Genomic DNA, 23,388 nt, shown 5'->3' with positions numbered 1-23,388 from the left:
CAGGCCACTAAATTTATGAAACAACATAGGCTGTGGCATTGTCCTTGCCTGTGAATTTACCCTTGCACTGATAAATGTAAGGAATTGTGTCTTGTAACTTTTGGAGTTGCTTTATATTTTTTCAAGAGGAGCCTTTTGAGCATGCATAGGCTGTCATTTATTCCATTTTATTCTCTAATAAATAACAGGCAGTTAATAGTGGATGGGACAGGTAAAATGTTGAGACATAAAGCTGGCCTGGAAGAATGTGGATTAGATTTTTAAGCATTTGTTGGAGTGAGTGCATGGGAGAAGAAAGCATTGGAGAAGTGTGCTCTGGCATCCCAGAGATAGGCAGAAGGAAGAGGAAGGAAAACTGTATACTGGGGAACGTGTTGAGACTCAAGGGTAGGTCATTCCTGGCCAGCTATAATTAGTGGCAATTTCTCCCTGGGAGACTTAGGAAACCAGGCAGAGAAATGAGAAAGGAATGAATGACTGAAATATGTGACTTAACTGAAATAGCAAAAGGCAAGTGAGGTGCCCGTGAGGCTCATGGACAAACTGAAGATGTCAGAGGTAAGGAACATCTCTAGAAGACAAGATCAGAGGTCCCTGGATCCTTGCAGGTGTTCCACTATCTTCTTTCTGTCATGGTCTCACCTGAAAGCTCTTTGCATTTTTCCCCAACAATTCACTGTCATGGTGACACTTTATGGAGTGCTTGAGTGGCTTTGGGGAAATTATGCCAAGTTTCCCCCTATTATTTCCTTGGCAAAGATCGCTAATCTTTGGAAATAAGGATATTAATAGATTGGCCTTGTGGGATTCTGCTTCCAAAGGTTTTACAGTGATGAATAGTGAGCACTTGGATGATCCACAAATACTCTCAACTAAAAGCTTTCTTTTGGTTTGTCATCATGACAGGATCACCCTGTGGTACTCACTAAGTTTATTGAAGATGCCCGTGAGGTGGAAATGGATGCTGTAGCCAAGGCAGGAAGAGTAAGAACTTTTGCTTTTCATTAATATTAAACTTTTTTTTTTAATTGCAAAAAAAATGTGGGTTTTAATGATTTATTTTATACAGCCATGGATTTGTGCCTAGAAGAGAAGAGAAACAAGAAAAGATGAATTCCTCTGAGGTTCAAAAACATCATGCTTGAAAAGCTCAGCCTACCTTATTGTATACACCTAAATAATTTTTTTAAACATTGCTTAACCACATGCCTGAATCCTTTAGGATATAACTTCTATTGGATTCACAAATCACTGGCTTTGCAAATGACTCGTATCAGAATTGTCAGCATGTTTTACAGTATTACCACAGTTTTATTACTACAGCTTCGCCTTGCATGTCGTTACTAATCAAATACAGGTTTCACAAAAAACACAAACTTGTCATTTAATAGAAATACTGTTTTCAATATTCATTTTTAACCAATAGACAAGATCGTTGTCTTTTCTGGATATCAAGGTAGTGCACCTTGGTACAATTCATTTAGCTTAAAACTTTAGGGCCTGAGTTTCCCCTACTTGGTTCTCTCCACAATTAAAACACCATGAAAGAGTAAGCAAATGTTTACAAATGATGGGGAATGACAACTCGTTTGTGTTTGTAGCAAGTAGAACTTAAAGAGCTGGTTTAAAGCCTAATGAGGCCTTACCTTCTGAGTCAGCAGTGTTAGAGGGGGTCATAGGATCTCCAGACTGTGGTAGCTTCTATCATTTTCAGTTTGCTTAACCACAGAATGAAAGACACTAACACGATTCCCTTTTTCATATGCCCTGCGTCTGCTGTAGGCCTGTTCTTCCCAAAATCTTGGGAGATTCCCTTTTTGACCCATCTCTTTTGACTTCTGGATAGAGCTCTCTTCAGGAGACTGCTGGTCTGTACACAGCAGAGGGTTTGGACTTGGGGGCACAGTTCATGGGAGTGTATGAGGTGACTAATTCCTCTATAATTATTGTATGCAGGTTATCTCGCATGCTATTTCAGAGCACGTGGAGGATGCAGGTGTTCACTCTGGAGATGCCACTCTCATGTTACCCACACAGACTATTAGCCAGGGAGCCTTGGAGAAGGTATGTTTTGCTCTTGCACTGAAAAGAAAAGGAAAATAAGAGTTGGAATCACCTTTCTCCTTGCTCGAGGAATTCAGGAGAAATCAAATCATCAATGTTTTTTAAATCATAGAATCATAGAATATCCTGAGTTGGAAGGGACCCTTAAGGATCATCAAGTCCAACTCTTGACACCGCACAGGTCTACCCAAAAGTTCAGACCATGTGACTAAGTGCACAGTCCAATCTCTTCTTAAATTCAGACAGGCTCGGATAATGTCAATGTCAGTATAAATTGTGCAAATGTAGGATTTAAGTGTGTACCCTTTGGCTCTGCTGTACATACTGTACTGTGCTGATCATCTGAACTGTACCCCGTTAATTTAAGAAGTAGAGGTACACGCTTTTAGATTTTTATTATTGTTATTATTATTGTTATTATTATTGTTATTATTATTGTTATTATTATTGTTTCATCCTTTTTAGGACAAACTTTCATAGCAGTGGAGGAGTGTCTAATTGAGTATGCTGTTGTACACTTCTCCCAATCTTTAAGTGATTAGGTCAGATGTGTGAGTGTATAGCTGCCTGCCTTTTCTGGAAGGGATTTTGGAATGAACGAACCTCACCTAATTTTGACTTGTTCCTCTTTGATGAATAAACCTAGGAATACAGAGTTAGCTGTCAACATGCATTTTCAAAACAAAATGTGCAGTCCTCTATGATGTCATCCTGCCTGTGTTCCAACTCTGTGAAAATATTCAAGGCCTTGCTTCTGAAAATAGCCATCTTCTGGAGCCAAGCTATTCAAACACTTGTACTGAAATGGTGTGGTTTCTTGACAACCTGGAAAATATGGCCATAGTGTTTTCTCCCAATTTGTTCCAGAGTATTTCTGCTGACACACCTTCCACTTATCTGTGATGGGACAGGCTTGTTGGTGGAAGACTCTTGGGATGCCTGTAATAGCAAGTAGTTAATCTCAAATGGCAAAACATCATTATTCATTATTTCACAAAGAGAGTTATACAGGCTCCAGTGTGCAACGCAGGAATTACAACAGACAGGACAGGCTTTTATTTTGTCTTTCTCTCCCCTTCTCACATGCACATGAAGCTGTGTTTTTACTTCTGCCCTCAAATGGAGCCCCAGGCTCTGGATTACCAGACAGATTTAACACTGTTTGCTTCCGAAAGATAATGCTCTTGCCAAAATGAGGGTATAGTGAAAAGCTATGCTATAGCAGAGAGATGGGATTCAAAGGAATACACGTGAGGTGATTTATTGATGTGGGGCTATTTTGTAGGATTTTATTTCATATATAATAACCACACACATACTGGTTTTTTTTTGTAGGTAAAAGCTGCTACAAAAAAGATTGCAAATGCCTTTGCCATCTCTGGTCCGTTCAACATTCAGTTCTTGGTGCGAGGCAATGATGTGCTGGTAAGAGCTCTCATGATTGTTGGAGGAAATCAGACTCTGCTCTGGATAGCTTGGTGCGTGGTTCCTGTAGTCCCTGGCACCGAAGCTGTGTGGCAGTCTCAGCTGTGGGTTTCTAACCTGCCTTGTCTGGTGGTGTGTGGCTCACCTGTGCCATCCCTGTGACACACAGCTCCCCCTGCCTGGCTGGGAGAGAGCATCCTTCCCTGCCTGTGCGGTGCTGCCACTGAGAGTGAAGTGGGTCTGCTTGCATTGTCTGTCAGCAATAGCTTTGTTTCACTGTAGGCTTTTGTCCTTCCACAAATCATCAGTGTTTAATGTGATGGACAGCATCGAGACCTGTGTCTCATCCTATAAACTGCATATCATTGCTTTCAGCTCTGTTATCCTCTCTGATCTTTAGCTATTTTGATTGTTAAGATAAGTCTTCCATGTCAATGGAGAGAAAGAAAGACAATTTCGGTGCTTAAGCCTTTAATATAAGCTGTTAAGATAGTTTCCTACGTAGTATGGTCTTAGTAGCTATCAGTAAGAGCAGCATGGCAGACATCTGACCCTTTACAGGTAACAGTTAGCTCTCTGTGGCTAATGGAGGAAGGTCAGAGGAATGAGAACAGTTTGACTGAGGAAGCAGCAAATGGAAGGAAATTCTGCCATGGTACAGAAGAGTATGTTACTGGTGAAAGATTCTGTTTGGGCTATTAGTTGAGAAGAATGTTCTTAACTCATCTTCACCTTTCTGAATAACCATGAAACAAAAGAAACTCCACAGAGGGACAGAATGGAGTCTTTCCTTCCTTGCTGTCCCTCAGTGGTGTTTGCCTTTTCAAACGCCACTGAAAAGGAAAGTCAGTAATGAGTGGTAGCCTGGGCATTTGGAAAGTGACATTACTATGGAAAAAGAAGATGGACTTCTAAAGCTTGTATCTAATACAGGTGCAGTGCATAAATTCCCTTGCTTCTTGTGCACTAACTGAATGGTGTATAACACAATTTCCAGAGTGATTTCTAAATTAATCTGGGGTCTAATTTTCAGACAATAGAGCTGAATCTCAGCTGTGGAACCCCGGAGTCCTTCTGTCTCAGACTGTACTTCCCATTCCTCATTGGTGTCTGTAATACCAAACGCCATTTCTGTGCCTCTTATTTGACAATCTGAAGAGCACCTCTGGCAAGAGGAGTAAGGACTGATTTCCAGAACCATGAAGTAATCTGTTTTTTCACTGCACAGTGCCTGACCCTGGTATTTCTCCTTTATAATCCCATCAGGTGATAGAGTGCAACTTGCGGGCTTCACGCTCTTTCCCTTTTGTATCCAAGACTCTGGGTGTGGATTTCATCGACGTGGCCACAAAAGTGATGATTGGAAAAGAGGTTAACGAGTCAACCCTCCCCACGCTGGAGCAGCCCATTATTCCCTCCAAATACATTGGGATTAAGGTATGGTTTCAAAAAGCACACAAAAGAAGAACAAAACTGTGTCAGCACTTACCACATTAATAGGTTATAGTATTTTAATGCCTGGAGAACAATTGACTCATTATCCAAGGGCCAAATTGACCCTTTCCAGTTTCTGTTACAACGTACATTTGGAATTTTAGAGACATCAAAGGAAAAATTTCCAGTGCTTATTAACAAAATCAATCTCCTTTTATTTCTTACTTTGACCCCACTCAATTATGTTTCTAAACAACCTGAAAAATACATACTTGTGGGATTGAATACTGAAGTTCAGGCTTTTTTGTAACACTGTCTGAAATATGTTTGGACATGCACAAATTTATGTTTCGAGTACCCCTAGATTATATGTTCAAGATTTAGGGCTATTGGATGCACAGAATCTCCTTTATATGCATGACTAATTAGTTAAAGGGGGTGAAAGTCTTGGATCCTTTGATTTCAGTGGGGCCAAGTTTTCCCTCTTCTTAATTACTGAGCTTATACAGCACCCAAGATACCAAAGTATCCTTTAGATGTTTTTGAAAGCTTGGTGGAAGAAAAAGAATTAATTGAAGTACCTTATCATAAAAATCTAGAACAGCAGTGCAAAAAATATGATTGATAATGAAAATTGTTCATACAGACACTTTCCAGCTTTAATAGTTCCCATAGTAAGTGAAACCTGAGGAAACAGAAAATAGCTAACATCTTTCTGCTAACAAAATCTTCAGACCTATTAAAGTACAAGCCACGTCCATGACCATCTCAGGTTATTTGCAAGCCAGTTAGCCTGGAAGTAATTTTACATTTGATTTTGATGCCACAGATGAGTATTTTTCTGAAATTCTAATCTGAGATTTTTTTTATTCTTGAGTCTCGTTTCTATAGATTTCAATTATTTAGGCTTAGGGCTCCTGTGCTGTTGTTAGCTAACCAGTCAAGAGTTTGGTCTCTCCTGGGAGTGTGGGCTACAGAATGGAAAACCTAGCTATGTTCTTGAAAACTTCACTACAAAGGCTTTTGTACTGCTGGTGTTCTGTATGGATTTGTCAGATGTAAAAACCTGATAATGCCTTTGGAAATGCTAAACTTTGAAAAATATTCCTGTTAAACCCTGTTCTCGTTATTTGAGTGTCATATTTTTTTGTCCTTTAACGGTTTTATTGCTAGGAATATTTGCATGGAAATGGGATTTTGTTTCTCCAGCAGTTCTTAAGTTCTCTGAAAGGGGAGAATATGAAACTGGTTTCTTTCTTGACGTAGCTACTCCTTTGTGAATTTGAACTCCCACTGTCTTGTCATGTTTGCTTTCAGAGTGACACAAGTACAGCCTGACCAAGTTTAAATCCTGGGTAGAGCATCACTGACTACGTTTTTAAATGAGATTTATTTGCAGTACCAGTCTGTTCCTGCTGATTCACGTTCATGCTTGTGGCAGACAAAAGTTCAGGCAACTAGTTGGAAGGCTTTTCTTGATTGTTCCCTTTCAAGACAAACTATGCATTAAAAATGATCCACCTTGACTGTCAGAGCTTAGCTTAAGAACATAGAGTTGGCTACTGTGAAAATTTTCTCTTACAGGAGAAACAAAACTGGTCTAAAATTCACCAAGATAGGTGACGTTTATCGAAAAACCTTTCTCAGAGAAATTCTGCTGTCACGTTTTAGTTGGTCGTTGTTAGGTGTCGTGAACCAGCAGCTGTCTTGTCTGCAGCATTACCTCAGAGACTTCCAAGCACAGAATTGTGTCTCCGGATTTAAAAGCAGAATATTTTCTAAGCATCAAGGATGTTGTCCTAATGTAAATACCCATAGTAATTTAGGATAGAGAAGCCCTATAGGAAGTTATTTGCTAGCAGACAGTTGTTTTGGAATGTCTGCAATATGTAGTCAATGGCTCTTTATGAGGGAGTTGTTTTGGCTTTTTTGTGTGATTGTTTTATAGTCAAGTTAGATGAGATCTCAGAGGCTAACAAAGACTGCAGTGTCCTATATCCTCAGAATAATCATGAAGATAACCAGGAGTTACAACATATCCTTATGAAAGGTCAAAAAAGTAGTGATGTGTATTTTTTGGAGGAGAGAAGAAAAAGATGTGAAAATTATTTGCCAAGATTCAGCTACTTTCCACCAAAAGAGTATGTTCTTGTGGAATGGTTTGATCCTGTGGATGAAAATTTCTGCCGGAGAAATGTTTTGTCAGAAAAGCTGACTTGCTTCAGATAGTATCTCTTCTTGTTTCATGAATTAAACACTTCACACGCTTTCTGTTTCAAAATGTGTCTTAAAAATGATAGTGGGTTATCACAGATCAGAAATCTGCCGTCAGGGTGTGAGCGAGAGAGCAAGATTGCAAGAGTTAAGAGGAAGATTTATTGGTGAAATAGGTGTTTATTTGTTCCAGTCCATCGAGATGCTGGGGAAGCTCCTTTGCCAAGTACTCCTTTGCTTATCAGCCTTGACCAGCTCTTCTTTTGGATTAATTCACGTCTGTCTTTCAGTTGCATAAAATGTAGCTCTTTTTTTTTGTTTTGTACTGATCTATTAAATATGGTTCATCCCCATCTCACACTCACCCTCTTTCTCTTACCAGGCCCCGATGTTTTCCTGGACCCGACTGAGAGATGCTGACCCTGTTCTGCGATGTGAAATGGCCTCGACTGGGGAGGTATCTTTTAGATTTATTTATTTTTAACAAGTTGTCTGTAAACATGAATCTTTGAAAGTGATCTTATTGCTGCCTGAATCACAATGGCATCTGTAGCTTCTTCAGAAAATTGAAAACATCTTTCTTATCTGTACAAACACATTGTTCTGGAAAACCCGATTGATTCAGCCACTGGATGTCCCTCTTTACCTGCATGTCGGCTCCCTGACTTGGACCTGGTTGGTGTGACAGCCTGAAATGAGTTTGTCTGAGAGCTGTCGGGTTCTGGGAGGTTCTCAGTGCATCAGTCCATTTTATGAATCACCTGCTTCTTGACAGACACGCATGTTCAGCTTTCCAGCCCCTCATTGGCACGTACCAGAATAGCAATATCGAGATTCCAGGTCACGAGCCTTTGGTCTTAGAACGTGCTTGTTACTTAAAGGCAACAACTACATGTGGGGATATTTTTGTTGTTGCCTGGTAACCATCAAGACATGTCCCAAGGCGCAAAAGGTGAGAAAGAACAAATAAAATGCAGTGGTTGCAGTGTTGGCTGTCAGCAGGACGAGGGGGAGACGGGGCTGCTTTACCCACTCTTTCTGCAGCAGGGCTGTGAGGTGTTTCTGAAACGTGTCTGGCATACAAACAGCACGCTGTAAAGGACAGAGTTGGTCCTCTTCCTGCGTAAGCTCAGCGCTGATGGGAGCCCTTACCCTGCAAGAGGTACATGTTTCTGCATACACCTTTTGAAGGGTTACTAGTTCACATGGAACAAAGAGGTTTGTTTGAGTTCTTCCTGATCTTCCAAGAGCTTCTGCAGACATATCCAAGATATCTCTAAACTTGCTTGCTCAGTTACTTCTTGAGAAGATTGCAATAACAGATTTTTCTCTGGAAAGCCCACTTGGGAAGCGATTAAATCATGAAGCTATTACATTAGGCTTAACTCTGCTCTGCCATAGCTGGGCAGGTAGCAGAACCTGGGCAGCTTCATTTGACATGAGCTTGGGAATGTCTCCATGGGCTGTTTTCGTTAGAAAAGACGTACCCTTTTAGTATGAAAAATCATTGGACCCAAATAAATGGTTAGAACAGCCTTAGGTCTCCTACATCTCTCCAGAATTACTTTATTTTGCTCTTTTTAACATGTGGGAAAGCAGTATTGTGGAAGATTTCCTTTAATGTAGTTAATGTGCAGAAAAATGCCAAGTGACTTCCTTATTTTCAGAACAATGATGACTACACAGAAAACATTTGCCCCCATCCACCCCCCAAAAATGAATAAAAATGTAACTAAGGGCAAGAATTATCCTTCTGTGCTTTATATGGACTCAGAGATTACCTTGGTCATAAGGGAGGGATTATTAACTTTTATGAGTTGGAAAGATCCATATTCACAAATGCCATAAAATGTGACAGTTATGAAGGTCTTTCTTATGAGTGAAGTAAGGATAATAACTCTCCTCGGGTAAAATGCTCAATTATTCCTCAAAGACATTTTTAACACATGGCTTGATTTGGGCTGGAATTTGTCACATCTACCTGGGAGAGATGTGTTTTACTGGAAGTCTCATTCCTGTAACAGTAGCAGACGCAGTCCTGGGGGTTCCTTCAAGTTTTGTGGATATTTTGGTCCCGCTGTAATATTAGATAATCCTCTCCTGGCAGGGTGAAAGCCCCTGGCCCAAGTGTATAGGGTAGGACTCTCCACCATGTAGAAAGTCTAGGAGATGCATAACCCCTCAGGAAATCAGCACAGGAGAACATACTGAACACTCAAGGGTGAGTTTTTAGAGAGAAGCTGAGAATCAAGTTGTCATGACTTTTTTTTTTTTTTTCCCTTGTGGGATTTTTGTTTGTATAGTTTTTTGTTTTTTTTTTTTTCCACTTCAGAAGATCTGGCAAATCACCATTTGTTCTTCGTACGTGACATTCTGGTTTTTGCTCACCATGGTAACAGGGAGACCATGAATGTGAGGGCTCACTCTGTGATGGGAAGGACCATAAGAGGAAAATGGGAGAGCAATTCTCAATCAGCCTCTTTATCTCATCTGTATGTGTGTGTAGATGTGTTATTTCAAAGAGAAAAAGCTGGGATGCTTTCTGCTTCTGCCTGTTTTTCAACAAGTGTGGAGTTGGCAAGGGCTGTTTTCTTTTCCTAAACTTTCAGAAAACCTCTTTCTGTCATCAGAATTCTGGATTTGGATAAGGAACACAGTTCAGTTCTTGCAGAAATCATTATCATCTGATGGTCTGTAAGCAACTGAGCTCCACAGGCAGTTCTGAGTGATGGAGAACTGCTAAATGACTTTTAATGATTTATCAGGTTTTTACTTGTAAAAAGAAAAATGTTATGAATTGGCACATTTCTTTCTGTTATTTTCTTCAGTACATACTGGCATTTTGCTTGAATTTCATGAGTTTGTGAAATTCTAATGGAAAAAACATCTTTATTTATTGTGGCTTATCTTTACAAGAAACTTCCAGGAGTGCATGACAGCACAGGTGCAGTTTTATCAGAGTTTGCTGTGTCCACACACAGAAGCATGCCTGCATGCAGAACACTTGCTGGTATTTAAGCATTATGTAATGTTAAGCACTTTTAATGCACTTACAAACACTGGAGCAGAAGCTGTGTGCAGCATTCACATAACTCAGCAAAATCAATTGCTGTTACTCCTTGGTGTGCCGTTTGAAACTAAAGTGTTGCCTATTCCTTCGTTATTGCTTCATTAAAATTGAGATTTGTCTGCAATGATTTTCTGATTTATTTTTTTCCCATGCCTGCAGACTCTGTGCAAAAGCAGTCTTACTGTGCCTGAAGAAGTCAAAAGAGCATATTTAAATATTTTCTTGTTTTTTAAAGCACTGTCCTTGGGTTGTTTTTGTATTTATTTTTTTCCCCCCTCATGCCTTGTTCTTTGTGCCTTTTCCTAGGTTGCGTGCTTCGGGGAGGATGTGTACTCTGCCTTCCAGAAAGCTATGCTTGCCACTGGGTTTACGTTTCCCAAGAAAGGAATTTTGATCGGAATCCAGGTAATTCCTAAAACCAAAGTTGAGGAAGGATTGACAGAGGAACTGATTAATTGTTGTCTTGTTTTTGTTCACGCGTCTGTGAATGTGTTCCTCTGCAATCTGGAAGTGCATTGAGACAAAGGAACAAACACAATAAGGAGATCTTTACTGGGGCTGGCCCAGTGTTTTTTCTTCTGTCTCCTGGTAGTTTCTACTGGGAGCTGCAGGAGACTGCTGAGGGCAGGACCCTCAGATCACTACAAGCAGAGGCTTCGTAAAGTTAGAAGCCACCTTTCTGCAGGGAATAATGCATGTAGACGATCAGTTCATTGAAACCAATTGAAACCACTTCCTCTCAACACATCATTTGCATATCACAAAGCTGGACCTGCTAAATTATCCCCATAAATGGCAGATTTAATTCCAGGCAGAGCTGTAATGTCATCCCACAGTACAAAAAATATGCTGCTGCTGCTAGGTTATTATGTGGCTATAACACTGTCAAGCCACTAGACCACCACCAGGTATGGCACTACTGCATTCCACTCCCCATTGGAGTCATGATGGGAATTTTGGGACTGCTTCTTGGATATGTACCCTACAGGTCCAGTGACTCCATATCAGAGCAGACCTTGGAGTCTAGGGATTCATCTTTTGCTGTCTACATCCCTCATCGTTGCTATACATGACAACAAATTAAAACAGTGTAATTTCAAGAACGTCCTCCAGTGCAATGGCTACTGCAGAGAGCCTTTACTTGAGTGAATTCCCAATGGGTTAGCTTTAGGAACAGCCCTGTTCCCTTCATAGTGCTGTGTCAATAAAGAGGATATGCATTTCAGGGTGGAAAGGTGGCCAGGCAGAAAAGCAAAAAGGGTTAAATCCTTATCAAGGCATGGTTACCAATGGTAGGGGATGCTGGGGGTAGATAGAGTTATAAACTTTGAGGTGTATGTATGTTACTCAAAAAAAAAAAAAAAAAAACAACCCACAAAACCAGACATTTCCTCTGTAACTATAACTTAGGCCACTTAAAGCCAACTGAATGCCTCCTTCCATATCTTTGTTGTGCTGGTAATAATTTTATGCCATGATTGCATAAAGCCAATAAGCAAAAAAGTAGAGCCCATGAATTCTCCTGTCAGACAGCGGAGGTTTGAAAAATGTGTTGGGCTGTCCGTTCCAGCAGGGGATGTAAGGGACGTGTGTGAAAAGTGGCCAGGAAGGAACATGACTTCTGCTAACACAGATAACCACTTAGTCCTCTAAAAAAAAAAAAAAAGAAGATACACAGATTGAAACCATTGCTCTAAGTTACATCAAATTAGCATAAAAGTCTTTGCTTGCTACCTGCTTTAAAACTTCAGTACAAGACTGGGTAGTTGATACCTGTATTTCTAATCACTGCAGTACTCAAAAAAAAAAAAAAAAAAAAAAAAAAAGGCCAGGAGAAGGAAGAGCCCAGTGTCTAAAATTTAAGCTTATTTTCCTGATAGCAGCTAAAAGGGAACAGGCAGCAGAGAGTAATTTTTAGCTGTGGAAAGCATTTATGTAGCTTCAGTGTGTCAGTGTCTCTTAAACTGAGCCAAATGTTCTTTGTACAAAGGTCTTAAGGAAAAAGTAATAAAAAAATCAACCCCAAAAGCTCAAGCCCACAAACCTTTTAAAAATAACAAGATTCTGTCTTTTGTAATGAGTGGTTTACAGTTCATTTTCTTGGGAAAGAGTCTGAAAAACAACAGATCAATTGATGAAACGTCTCTTTCCATCTCGGCATATTTCTTACATAATTAAACTCTGAAACAAGAAGTGTAAAGGCAGTGCTGAGAAGCAGCTATTGCTCCTTCACCACTCTTGAGTTTGTCGCCTACCTGCTTTTCAGTGGTTTGCTTGAAAATCTGCCAGCTCTGCAGACAGAGAGGAGAAATTAAACCTTGTAAGAAGGGAAGGTTGACATCCTGACCTGGACCTGATGCATAAGCTATGAGTGGTCTTCCCTCAGTAAAGGCTGGAGAAAAGAGAAGCCCCTTGCTGCACAGACAAGAGGCACAGGTTGGGCAGAGACCACCAGCAGCCTGGCTCTTGTTTTAATCCCAAACACGAGGTCATATGCTTCAAACTGCAAAGGTGGCAGTGCATCCTCAGAAGGGAAATCCAGGTTCAGAAGGGCAGATACCAGGACACTGCTCTCCATGACTGCTCAATATTTAAAACTGCATGGCTCTGAGGGCTGATGAGGTGCAGGCCCTGGCTTTCAAGCTGCAGGTGCTATTATTTCCTCTGTTGTGGATGGTCAGCTGAAAACTCCCCTTCTTAGGACTTCATTGCTTTATAATTAGTTGCTTTCTTTGTTTCTTAGGCTGGATTTTTAGGTCTTGCAGAAAGAGAACGAAGAAGCCAAATGGTGGTAAATATTGCTTCCCTCAGTAGTGTCTGGTTCAACATACTGAAGTTATTCAGTGTAGTGCATTTTTGTCCTCAGTTTTAATTATGTAGGGCTGGGAGGCAGCTGCCTAAGCAAGGACAAAAGTCACATAGATGCAGGTAACAATGGTAGAGAGGAAGATCTTAGCTTCCTTGCAAATGTTCTGCTCTTGGGTATTTCGCAGATCAAGAGTAGTGAACTCAGGTAGTGTACCCAGCCTTGCTGAGAGCTTTCCATGCTGGTGTACTCACAGTTTGCAATTCCAGCAGTAATCCTATTTCAGTAGGCACTCAAAGCTATTGCTAAAAAAGCAATCATCCTCAAGATCGAGTGGGCAAGCACTCCTGCACATCTGCTGGCCAGCACCAAGTGGATCGGCAGCCAGCCTGGATTGTCCCTCGGTTGTGAGCATTGCAAACATCAAGGTTCCCCAGAATTTTAGAGGCCTTGTGCCCTCCCAGGTTAAATGGGGCATGGCTTCCTTGTTAGACGAAAGAACTGCTGCCAGTTTATGAGAGCTGATAAACTCTCATATTTGACCTCTTTTCTTTTCACAATTCGGAGAAATCTGTGATGCTAAAACCCTGAGTCTGCCATCAGATAATTTATATTTTATGCAAGAGGAGTTGAAAAGCTCATTTTATTTTCTTTCCTGATTGGGCTATTCAGCGCTATCTCTGGGAGGGAGTGCATCTGTCTTACATCTGTGCTGGTGACCACGAGATGCAGAAAACGCTAATGGAGTATTTTATTTTTAAATCCCAGCACTCCGAGTCTGTTGTTTCAAGGTAACCTTCTCCCTTGGTTCCTTAGGTACGGAAAGCGTAGCATGCTCCATGGCGGATTTGGATACAGAATTCAAGATGAGCACAGAAGATGAGCTGGCTTCATTTTGAGCCTGATCTTAGTGAGAACTGGCGTAGTGGTGTTTAAAGGACTGAGGATGTAGCCCTCTACAAATAGCAAGGTGTGCTAGCAAACATGAGAGAGAGGTTATAACAGAACTTTTGCTATAATGGAAAAAGAATATAATTCTTCTGCAATAAATATCTTCCACTAAATAAATCTGCTTGTACTTTTCACCTTTAGTAACTAATGGCTTCTTACACAAGTTCTCTCAGTCAGCTTGTAAATCTGAGGCTGCTCGGATGCGAGCTGACAGCTGTAATTTCTTTTCATGGAGAGGCTGTTTTATGTGTCACAAGTGTTCAGTACATGTTTGATATAAGTTTATAATACTGTTGTGAAAGCCAGCCCCCTGACCAGAAGGCAGAACGGTTCTCTCTCACTGGGAAGCTGCCAACCCTGTCACATTGTATATTTATATTCTCCAGTTAGTGTAGAAAGCAGGATGGCTTCAGAATGAGGTTCTTTCCAAAGCCTGTACTGCTCAAATAAAACCCTGTTGACTCCTTTTCTGTGTAGGAAATAGTTCACCCTTCAAAACGTTGCACTCAGCCATAAAGGTTAAGCCCTCAGTAGCTTGAGAAGGGAGCTTGCAGTAATCTGACTTGCAAAATGGCCAGATGAGGCTAAAGTTGTAAGCGAGGTTCAGCCAGCCTTGGCAGTGAGTAGGGCATGTCTTTTCATTGCTGTACCTTCAACATCCAGAGAAAAGTTGTGCTGGGATCAAATGTTTGCTCATCAGTTGCTCTGGAATGGCTTGCTCATGTACAGGTGTCTACAGGAGGTCATCTTATCTCTATTTTTTCTAAGTGATGTTAGATCTAGGTGTGCAGCCTGAATATTTCCTGGGTGCCCGAAATACCTGGCATTCACGTTCTCATGGGAACAGGGCATTCCTGTGGTTTTGTGTTTGCCATTTGCATGTGGCCATGGGAGTTAAAAATGAACTTGTGTATATACAGGCTCTTCGTCATGGGAATCTGCAAACAGAGCATCCACAGGCAGCCCAATGCCTGTTCATGCTGTTTGCCAGAATAGAAGGCCAAATGTTTGAACAGTGTTAGAAAAGATGTTTAATTAAGAATAGAAGAGAATCTGGTTGGTGTATTTGAGAAGAAACTGCCCCAATATTTCATATACAGGGATGTTTTGTAATTGCAGTGGCAATTAATATGGGAACACGCTGGTGTTGTAATGAGGTATGTCTCAGCTGAGAGTGACTTTGGGCTTTTCAGGATCCAGACGGTTTTCTTGGAGTGGCAGTGGACAGGCACATTCAGCCATGTGCTGAGTACACAAAGGTGTATTTGTTTCTGCACAGGCTGGAGGAGCTCTGTGTTGGTATACAAAATCCTGTTTCTAAAGCCTAGCTTTGATACTTTATCTAATTATTTTCCTTTTTCAGAAGTCCTTCCGCCCCAAATTCCTCAGTGTAGCAGAACTGCTGTGTGAGGAGGGCTTTGAGGTAGGTGGTTTCAGTTATTTAAAGTGTGGTGGTTTTATAACACATAAAGCTAGAGAGTTTTCAAAATTTGAGATGTACTCAGCCTGCCACAGGAGCAGGAGAACTTTGGAGTTCATTTGGAGACAGAAAAAAAGGAAATTTTCAAAGTACAACAGGGACTTTTGGCTGAGTGATCTGCCAAGTCACTAGGTATCACCCAACTAAAAGTTTCCATGATCGTTTAATTGAACAAACAGGCCTAAGTCACGAGTCGTGGCAAGAACAACCCTGGCTCTACTAGCAGCCAGCAGCCAGGATGTCACTCTATAAAAATAAATTTTCCAAGAAATAAACAAACAAAAAAGCCAGGAAGAGGAAGAAAGACTTCCTTGTTATAAGGAGAGAAAGTCTTCACAGTGCTTCATCTTCAGTGACACTCACAAGCTGCGGACGTAGGAAATTTGAGGTGTTTACATCCCTTTTGTAATTCTTGCATCATTTTGAATCCACGTACTTACTGAAAGTTAACAACGTGACCACAGAAGACTGGGGAGAGGTTTATAGTATTAAGTATTTAAGCACTGTTTTCCTCAGTGGCATTAGTGTAACTACTGGATTTACAGTTTTGCCTTTCAAAACTTAGTGCCAGGCAGGAAAAAAAAGGGCAAAAAAATCATAAGCAGTTGAAAGTAAGCCCTATTGAAATTCAGAGGGATTTAAGTATTCCTAAGCCACTTACCAGTTTCTGGATGTGTTACTACTATTCACTGACTCATCCATCAGCAGACAATAGATAACAGAAAGTTGGGAAAGTCGTGCTGTTCTGTGTGTCTCTCTTTATGTGGAGAGACGCCCTTGTGATGAAAAATGCCATCCGAAATCACCTCTGACAACAAGATTTGTGTGTTGGGTCATACTCACACAAGTTAAATGAAACGTTTCCGTATTATGAGGCACATGGTAACCTTTTCTTTTCCCTCAACAGCTTTATGCCACAGAAGCAACCTCTGACTGGCTCAATGCAAACAGTATCTCAGCAAACCCTGTGGCATGGCCATCACAGGAAAGCCAGAATCCCAGCCTCCCATCAGTCAGGAGGTAAGAGCAGTTCTCATCTTGTCGAAATTGCATTAACATCCAGGATATCAAATACAAGGGGCAGATTTCTAGTCTTGTTGGGATCACTAATAGTGGTTTAATGGGACTTCAGGATTCAGTGCAAAAATCATATCTGATTTTGCCCAGAATTGCGACAGCAGGGAGGTTTTACTGTAATTAACGAATATCTCGTTGAACAGTCCTATTTAATACAGCATGGATGTATAGCTCCACGTTATGTTTTCATGCAAGAATATGTGGGATTTGGATATGTAGCCTGTAGTAACAGTCCATGACACCTTTAACAGAGTTGTGCTGAGCTGTATGAAGGCTGAATATTGCTTTGTGTTAATGAATAGAACAGAAATAAAACCCCAATTCTCGAAGCCTAGCTTAGCACCTCAACCCCCCACCCCTTCCTTCTCAGGGTGTAAGACTTGACATCAAAAACTAAATGCAAATGAAAATTTTCAGTGTTGTTTACCTGCATGACTTTGTATTCATCACATATTTTCGTTAAGCAAGATACACTGTGATACTATCTTGGGCATTGTCTCTTCAGGCTGATAAGGGATGGGAAAATAGATCTGGTGATTAACTTGTCCAACAGCAACACCAAGTTTGTCCATGATAATTACATGATCCGGAGGATGGCTATTGACAGCGGGATTGCTCTACTCACTAACTTCCAGGTACTTCCCATGTTGTTCTTAATCACAGGAGCCTTCAGAGCTTTGAAGCACTTGGAGCGCTAGGTGCCAGTGTATTTGGACCCTTATTATTTCTGATAAATAATAATGTGCCAGAAAATCAGGGCAACACACTTGTTTGAGTGTATTTTCCTTTTGTTATTATGCAAAATAACATTGCTTAAAATGGAATATAGAAGGAAAAAAAATATCTTGGGTCCTGTAATGTAGCTGAAATTGTTGCTGTGTCATTTTCAATTCAGAGCAAACTCCTTGCACAGGATTCCCTGCAACATTTAAATTATGCACGGAAAGATTTTTTTAGTGGGGTGTTTTTCTAGTTCATGGTTCTTAAAGCTTCAAGCAGGACATAGTTGGGCTTTCTTGAATGACCCATGGGTCAATCCAGTTCCAGACTACCATCCAAATGGAATTGCTGCCTGTGTATTTAGTCCTGTTGTCCCCAGTTGCAAGTCGTTATGTGTTTGTAGCTCCTGACAAAGCCCATTCACATACTGATAGGGGAAGGGATATTTAGAAATGAAAGTAGGACTCCTGCTGCCAGTGGTAGCTTGACTTCCTTTGCAAGTGGCTTCAACTGTCACAAAAGGGCCTCATCTGGCTCTCATTAAACACAGCGGCCAAATTCCCCTTGATTTCACTGGGCACCGATGTAGAACCCAGTGGCTTGAGCTGGTGTCCAGCTGTGCAAAATCTTCTGCTGTGATTGGAGTGAGTGGAAAGCAAAGAATGCCAAGCTCCAAGTTCCTAGACAGGATGATGCCAAACATAATTAGCAGGAACGGGGAACTGAAGATCCATCCTCTGCCTCCTAGCAGAACACACACTGACAGCCAGAACAGGGCTTCTAGCCAAAATTTATTACCACAGCTGCTTGATGCAGGTGAACACTTCTGATTGCAGAGTTTGACTGAGTTTTAAAAGAACAGCCCGGTGTTCTCTTAAAGGCTTGGGTGGTAGGGGGAACAACAGCTCTCCCAGGACAGAACCATCTTGCCAAAGAAGCCCAGCAGCTCTACATCCCTCCAGGTGGGCAGGAGAGCTCCAGCATGCTAGAGCCAACAGCTACATGAAGCCACCTTGAAATTGGTATCGATGTGGATGGACTTAAAGGAGTGGACCTGCCCAGGGCAGTTCCAGGGTGACGGTGTAGAAGTGTTCCAGGCAGTTCCAGGGTGACTTCTGCAGAAGGCTTTGCAATGCTCAGTCTTCCTCTGCTTTGTATTGACAGGTGACAAAGCTTTTTGCTGAAGCTGTCAAATACTCTGGGAAATTGGACTCCAAGAGTCTCTTCCACTACAGACAGTTTGACAATGGAAATGCTGCATAGAAGAGCTATGTCCAGCCTGCAATCTTACTGCTTCTGGCACCACGGGAGAGGGGATCTCAGATCATCCACCTAACTGTGCATTTTATAGCATCTGCACTGTTTGTCTTTCCAGCTTACACAAGCTAATTCCGAGTGAATACTTCTGATTGTTCATTGGAAACCCATCCTCTCCTCAGCCTTTCCACCATCTTGTCTCCATTTCCACTTAGGAACAAATATTACTTACTCGAGGGGTAGATCTAGCCACCACCATAGCAGAGGAGATGGAAAGAGATACAAATGCTCCTATGAGGGAGTAGCTCCTTCTTTTGATAACCAAGACTGTTCCTTCTTAGAAAGACCTTTTTTGGGTTCATACTTCCAGCTGTTCCCATGCTGGACTGCCGGAGCCTAGCCCCAAACTCCCATAGCAAGATGTGTAGCTTCCTTTCCATTGCTAATTGTTGAGGATTTTACAATTTTATATAATGATTAGACATCCTCCTGTTCAGCTTACCCAGCGATACCACCTGTCATGGTACAGAACTGCTGAGGGTGTTGGGGTGTGATAGAAACTCTTTAAAGAGAAAGGAACACAAATTCCCCACGATTCCCTACAGTAGCTCTAGCTAAGGGGCATGATTCACTTACTTTTGTTTCTTTTATTAACCCTGGCTAAGCATCTTCTTCTGCAGCCTACAGATCTGATGAGAGACAGAGGCTACGTGTGTGTACTGGAATTTCTTCCACATTTTGCTCAGTCCTTCAGGCTTTTATTATTACTGTTTTTAAAATTCTGGTTCATCATTCTGAATTCAAGCTGCCATCACTGTATTGCAAAAGCCCTCAGCGTTGTGTCTGGCTTCAAAAATGGGGAACTCCCTAAAGACGTCTTTGTACTGTGATTGTGGGCATTAAAATTGAATCTTTTCAGAATAAGGTGAAAGTGTTGCAGTGCTTTAATCCTTCCAAACAAGCGACCCCTTCGTTTTCACTCCAGCCTTCTCTGCTGCTTTTTCAGCGCTAGCAATGCCTGCAAATGCTGCCCACAGAGCAGACTCCTACTGTGCCACATGTTGCACATTACCACGAACTGGTAGGATAGCAGAAGACTTCAGCAGCTCCATGGCCAACAGGACTGCATGCTGTAAATGTAGGCAGCAGACAGTGTAACTGCCCCTGAGTGTTCACCAGCTAGGGACCACACGGTTGTCTTTTTTCCCCCATGTTGCAGCCCTTGGAGCTGGAAGATTCAAAGTAGGACTAATGCTAAAACATTTCAGGAATGTTACTGAATCTGATGAGAGCTGTTACTGAAAGGTGTAAAGGAAGGGACAGAAGTTGTGATGACTTTTTGTACTCTGGGAATCTGTGAACAATCACTGATGTGTGCCAGGACCAAATTTAGAGCTAGGTGTAGACTTAATTCCTGATCTGGTTGATGTTCCAAGTGCTCTGATCGTGGGCATGTCATCAGGACTAACTTCTGTGGTGAGCACAATCCTGCCTGCTGTGCGTAGGGAGAGCTTTTGCACTTGTAGGGTAGAAATGTTATTAAACAAACAAACAAACAAAATCAAAAACCAAACCCACCCATCCAGAAGAGGCCAGAGCCATCAACTGCTCACCCATTCAGCTGTGAAAGGAATGACTAACGGTGCTTAATGAAGCAGTACTTCTCTAAATGCATCCTGCACTTTTTTTTTCCAGTGGCAAAAATCCCATTAACAACTGGTGTCATCTCACATCTTCCCCTTCTGCCTTTACCTCTAGTACTGAACAAAGTGATGCCTTCAAATGTCTGTATTCTCGTGTTCTTTTTCTATTTTGTAACTTTCCTCATGAGCTGAAAATGAAATAAATGCCCTGGATTTCAGCCACTCATTCTGGAAATCTTCATTTTTTAATAAAATAGTTTTGTTTTGTTTTGTTTTTAAGCACTGATGACAAAGCTCTACGTGTACATCTATCTATGCGGTCCTGTTATTTATTGCAGCAGCTGTAGGTACTTAAACCACAGTTTCTTTGGTGTCCATAGACTCTCATAAAATTAGAGTGGAATTTAGTAGAGAAACACACCACTACTGAATATATGCTGAGTACTCTGTAATTATGCATTAGGGTTACCATTTTGCTGCTGGTGCTAAACACCAGTCCCTTCCCTGCTCCTCCAAAGCAGGCATCACTAATACACTCCCCACTTAAGCAGACCCATACATCATCCTGAGCTGTCCTTCCCTGCATCTCCTTTTGGTGCCTCTTCTTCCCCTGCTGAAGAAAAAAGTTCTTGTTTCCCCCAACTGATGTAAGATAAACTGTACCTCGTATAAAGGTCAAGAGGAGCCAGGAAGTCATCCCCATGCTTACCTCGTGCCAACACTGAATGCTAATTTTTTCTCTATATCCTTTTCTTCTTTGCAATAATGAAGGGGCCGACATGATAGGAAAATTTTTAAATACCTACAGCTGTTGGGATCAATGCAGATGTGTAAAAAAAAGTTACAATTAGTATCTTTTCTACCATGCTTATCTCTGCTTTCAACAGATTCTGCCTTATAAATGTCTCTCTTATTAATCTTGTGGAGAGTGACAATGACTGATGAAAGAAGATACTGTTCAGAGCAAGAAAAGGCCATTTGCTAATCTATGAGCTGTCAAATCGTTTTATGCTTTTTTAGTGTCTTCAAAAAAGGGTTGATAAAGAGACACACGAAGGTATAAGAGACTGTGAAGCTCAACTTCTGAGATCAGCACAAGAAAAGGTGGCAAGAGCCATGCTGAAATAAGAAGGAACCTAATTTTAATAACAGGGATGTGTTTTTCTCAGTAGTCATGAGTTGTTCCCTGGAGCTGTGTCTCTCCAAGGGTGCTAAGTGCTAGGAAGCTCTGGAGGCTCGACTTAGGGAGGTCAGGGTTGTTCAGCTCCCTGAATTTACTCCTCTGCAGTTAGCATCATTTAAATCACTTGGAGATTGGAGCAAAGATAGCTTGGCATATTGAAAGAAGAAAAGAATGTAAGAGAGGGAAGACAACTCAGTGCTGTTACTTTCTCCTTTCTTGGCAGAGGACTTAGAAGACAGGGAGAGGAAGGTGTACACTTCATGTAAGCGAAACAAGCAGTGGAAAGCTTGGGAAACTTATTTGCTCCATTTGTAAGTATCAAAATCAGGTTTCTGAAAGTCATAGGAAGTACACAAGTAGGAAAGACTTCATGATCTAAAAAAGCTCTTGGCAGCGAGCAGAGCAATGCTTTGTTTGGCTTGCAGGTTTTGCTGGGCTGGATGTTGGGTTAAAAAGCCTCTTTGTGCATGGGTTCTCTCTGCTTGCATCAGAGGCATCCTGCGGTCTGGCTAGGAGCTTACCACCTCTGTGTCTGTATGGTAAAGCGATTCATAAAAGCAGGGAAGGGATTGTTAGCACTACACCAAAACCCACAGCTGCAGCGTGCGGTATCAGCAGCTCAGGGCCTGCCTTCTGCCTGCATCCCAGCCAGATGCAAACAACCACGAGCAGGAAGTCGGGCTCGTGCAACAGCTGAGATGAGGTGGTAAAAGGAAAGGGCACCTCTGTCTCCTCCTGCTTATAGCATTTATAACACCAAATCATAGTTGGAGCAGCCCTTGACCTTGGGAAGCTTTCAGCAGACATAATTATTGCTGTTGTCTCTGCAAGGACAGGAGGCACTGCAATGCCATATGAAGCATGTGAGTGCTACTGCTGTAGCCATCTGCAGGACGTTGAGATCTGCTGCCAAATATTACCCAAAGCTTCTGGGTTTGTTCCTACTGCATCTTAATATGTAACACTGCATAATGCAATTTATAGGGAATAATCTAGTTACAGTGGAACATTTGTTTCGCTCTTACCATTGAATAGAATTTAAATAAGAACCTTTTAATTTGTCCTAATTAAATGGAGAACATGATATTTTGTCATTAGCTAGGTAGGCTAAACTCTACCTCATCCTCATAATTAAAATGTATTGAATTCAGCGGAGTGATAATACCAGTTGAGATAAACTCTTTTAATTCAGGGAAGTTTGCAAAGATGAAACTGGGAGACAAAGCATTTGTTGCACATTATGTTTGAACGTTTTGATGATGTACTTTGGGGAAATGACAAACATTTGCCAGGGAGTAAACTAGTGCTTTGGGGTTATCACAATCTTGGATGAATGCTCTGGTTCATCTAAACTGGTATCCAAGAGCAGCAAGTGCCAACTGTTTTACAGGGAGCTGCGAGGAGTGCTGAGAGTTTGTAGTTCTGGCACAACTCATTTTACCAGGGTAAGTTTCTTGTTATTAAAGGTCAAGCTTTTACTCCTGAAGCATGAAATTTCTTAAACACTCCAGATCTGGTTTCTGTCAGTCTCTACTGAGTTGCTAACACTAGTGCAAAGCCAGCATAATGTGCTGATTTTATGCTGCTTTTAGCCTCTGGTGTAAATGATCGCCAAGTTATTTATTAAAGGGAATCAGATGCTGTTTTTTCAGGAAAAAAAAACATTCGCTCTTCCAGTTCTAGACAATCTTGTTCTTTTTTTCTGACTTCCTGAGCATTACTAAATACTGCCAAGCTCTTGTACTCCAAGATCTCTTATAGTAATGAGACCTCATTAGAGCTTAAAATGGCCCTCTGCTGTTCACCATCTCTGAGAGTGAGGCATTGCAGTCCGTCCCCTTACAACAGAAGCATCTTAGAGAAACTTTTGGAAAAGTGGGTTATATTTTGACTAAGCATCACATGGCATGGGATGAAATGTTTGCTACCTTTCATGATTTATTGGAGACAGAATGGTAAAGATGGGAAATACGATGACATGGTCAAAAGCTGACCTTTGCTGAGGATCAAACCTGAGCCCTTAGTCAAATTTTAAATGTATTGATGTGGCCAGCTGAAAGCAAA

The 23,388-nt window shown here is 41.3% G+C and overlaps 1 protein-coding gene across 2 annotated transcripts in view; it reads left to right on the top strand.

Moving 5' to 3' along the window:
* The window catches only part of CPS1 (carbamoyl-phosphate synthase 1), a 175,043-nt gene extending 154,676 nt beyond the window's left edge, over positions 1-20,367 (top strand). For both annotated transcript variants that reach the window (XM_072040456.1, XM_072040457.1), the window contains 10 exons: positions 907-984; positions 1,957-2,064; positions 3,400-3,489; positions 4,756-4,926; positions 7,520-7,594; positions 10,514-10,612; positions 15,328-15,387; positions 16,352-16,464; positions 17,027-17,156; positions 18,406-20,367. In XM_072040456.1, coding sequence (XP_071896557.1) covers positions 907-984; positions 1,957-2,064; positions 3,400-3,489; positions 4,756-4,926; positions 7,520-7,594; positions 10,514-10,612; positions 15,328-15,387; positions 16,352-16,464; positions 17,027-17,156; positions 18,406-18,504 — 1,023 coding nt within the window. In that variant the 3' untranslated portion in view covers positions 18,505-20,367. The remainder of the gene's footprint in view (positions 1-906; positions 985-1,956; positions 2,065-3,399; positions 3,490-4,755; positions 4,927-7,519; positions 7,595-10,513; positions 10,613-15,327; positions 15,388-16,351; positions 16,465-17,026; positions 17,157-18,405) is intronic.
* The last annotated feature ends 3,021 nt before the right edge of the window (positions 20,368-23,388 follow it).

The sequence above is a fragment of the Anas platyrhynchos genome, chromosome 7 (genome assembly GCF_047663525.1).
Source record: "Anas platyrhynchos isolate ZD024472 breed Pekin duck chromosome 7, IASCAAS_PekinDuck_T2T, whole genome shotgun sequence".
NCBI lineage: Eukaryota > Metazoa > Chordata > Aves > Anseriformes > Anatidae > Anas > Anas platyrhynchos.
Note: the sequence above shows the minus strand (reverse complement) of the source record. Positions and strands in the feature narration are given on the sequence as shown.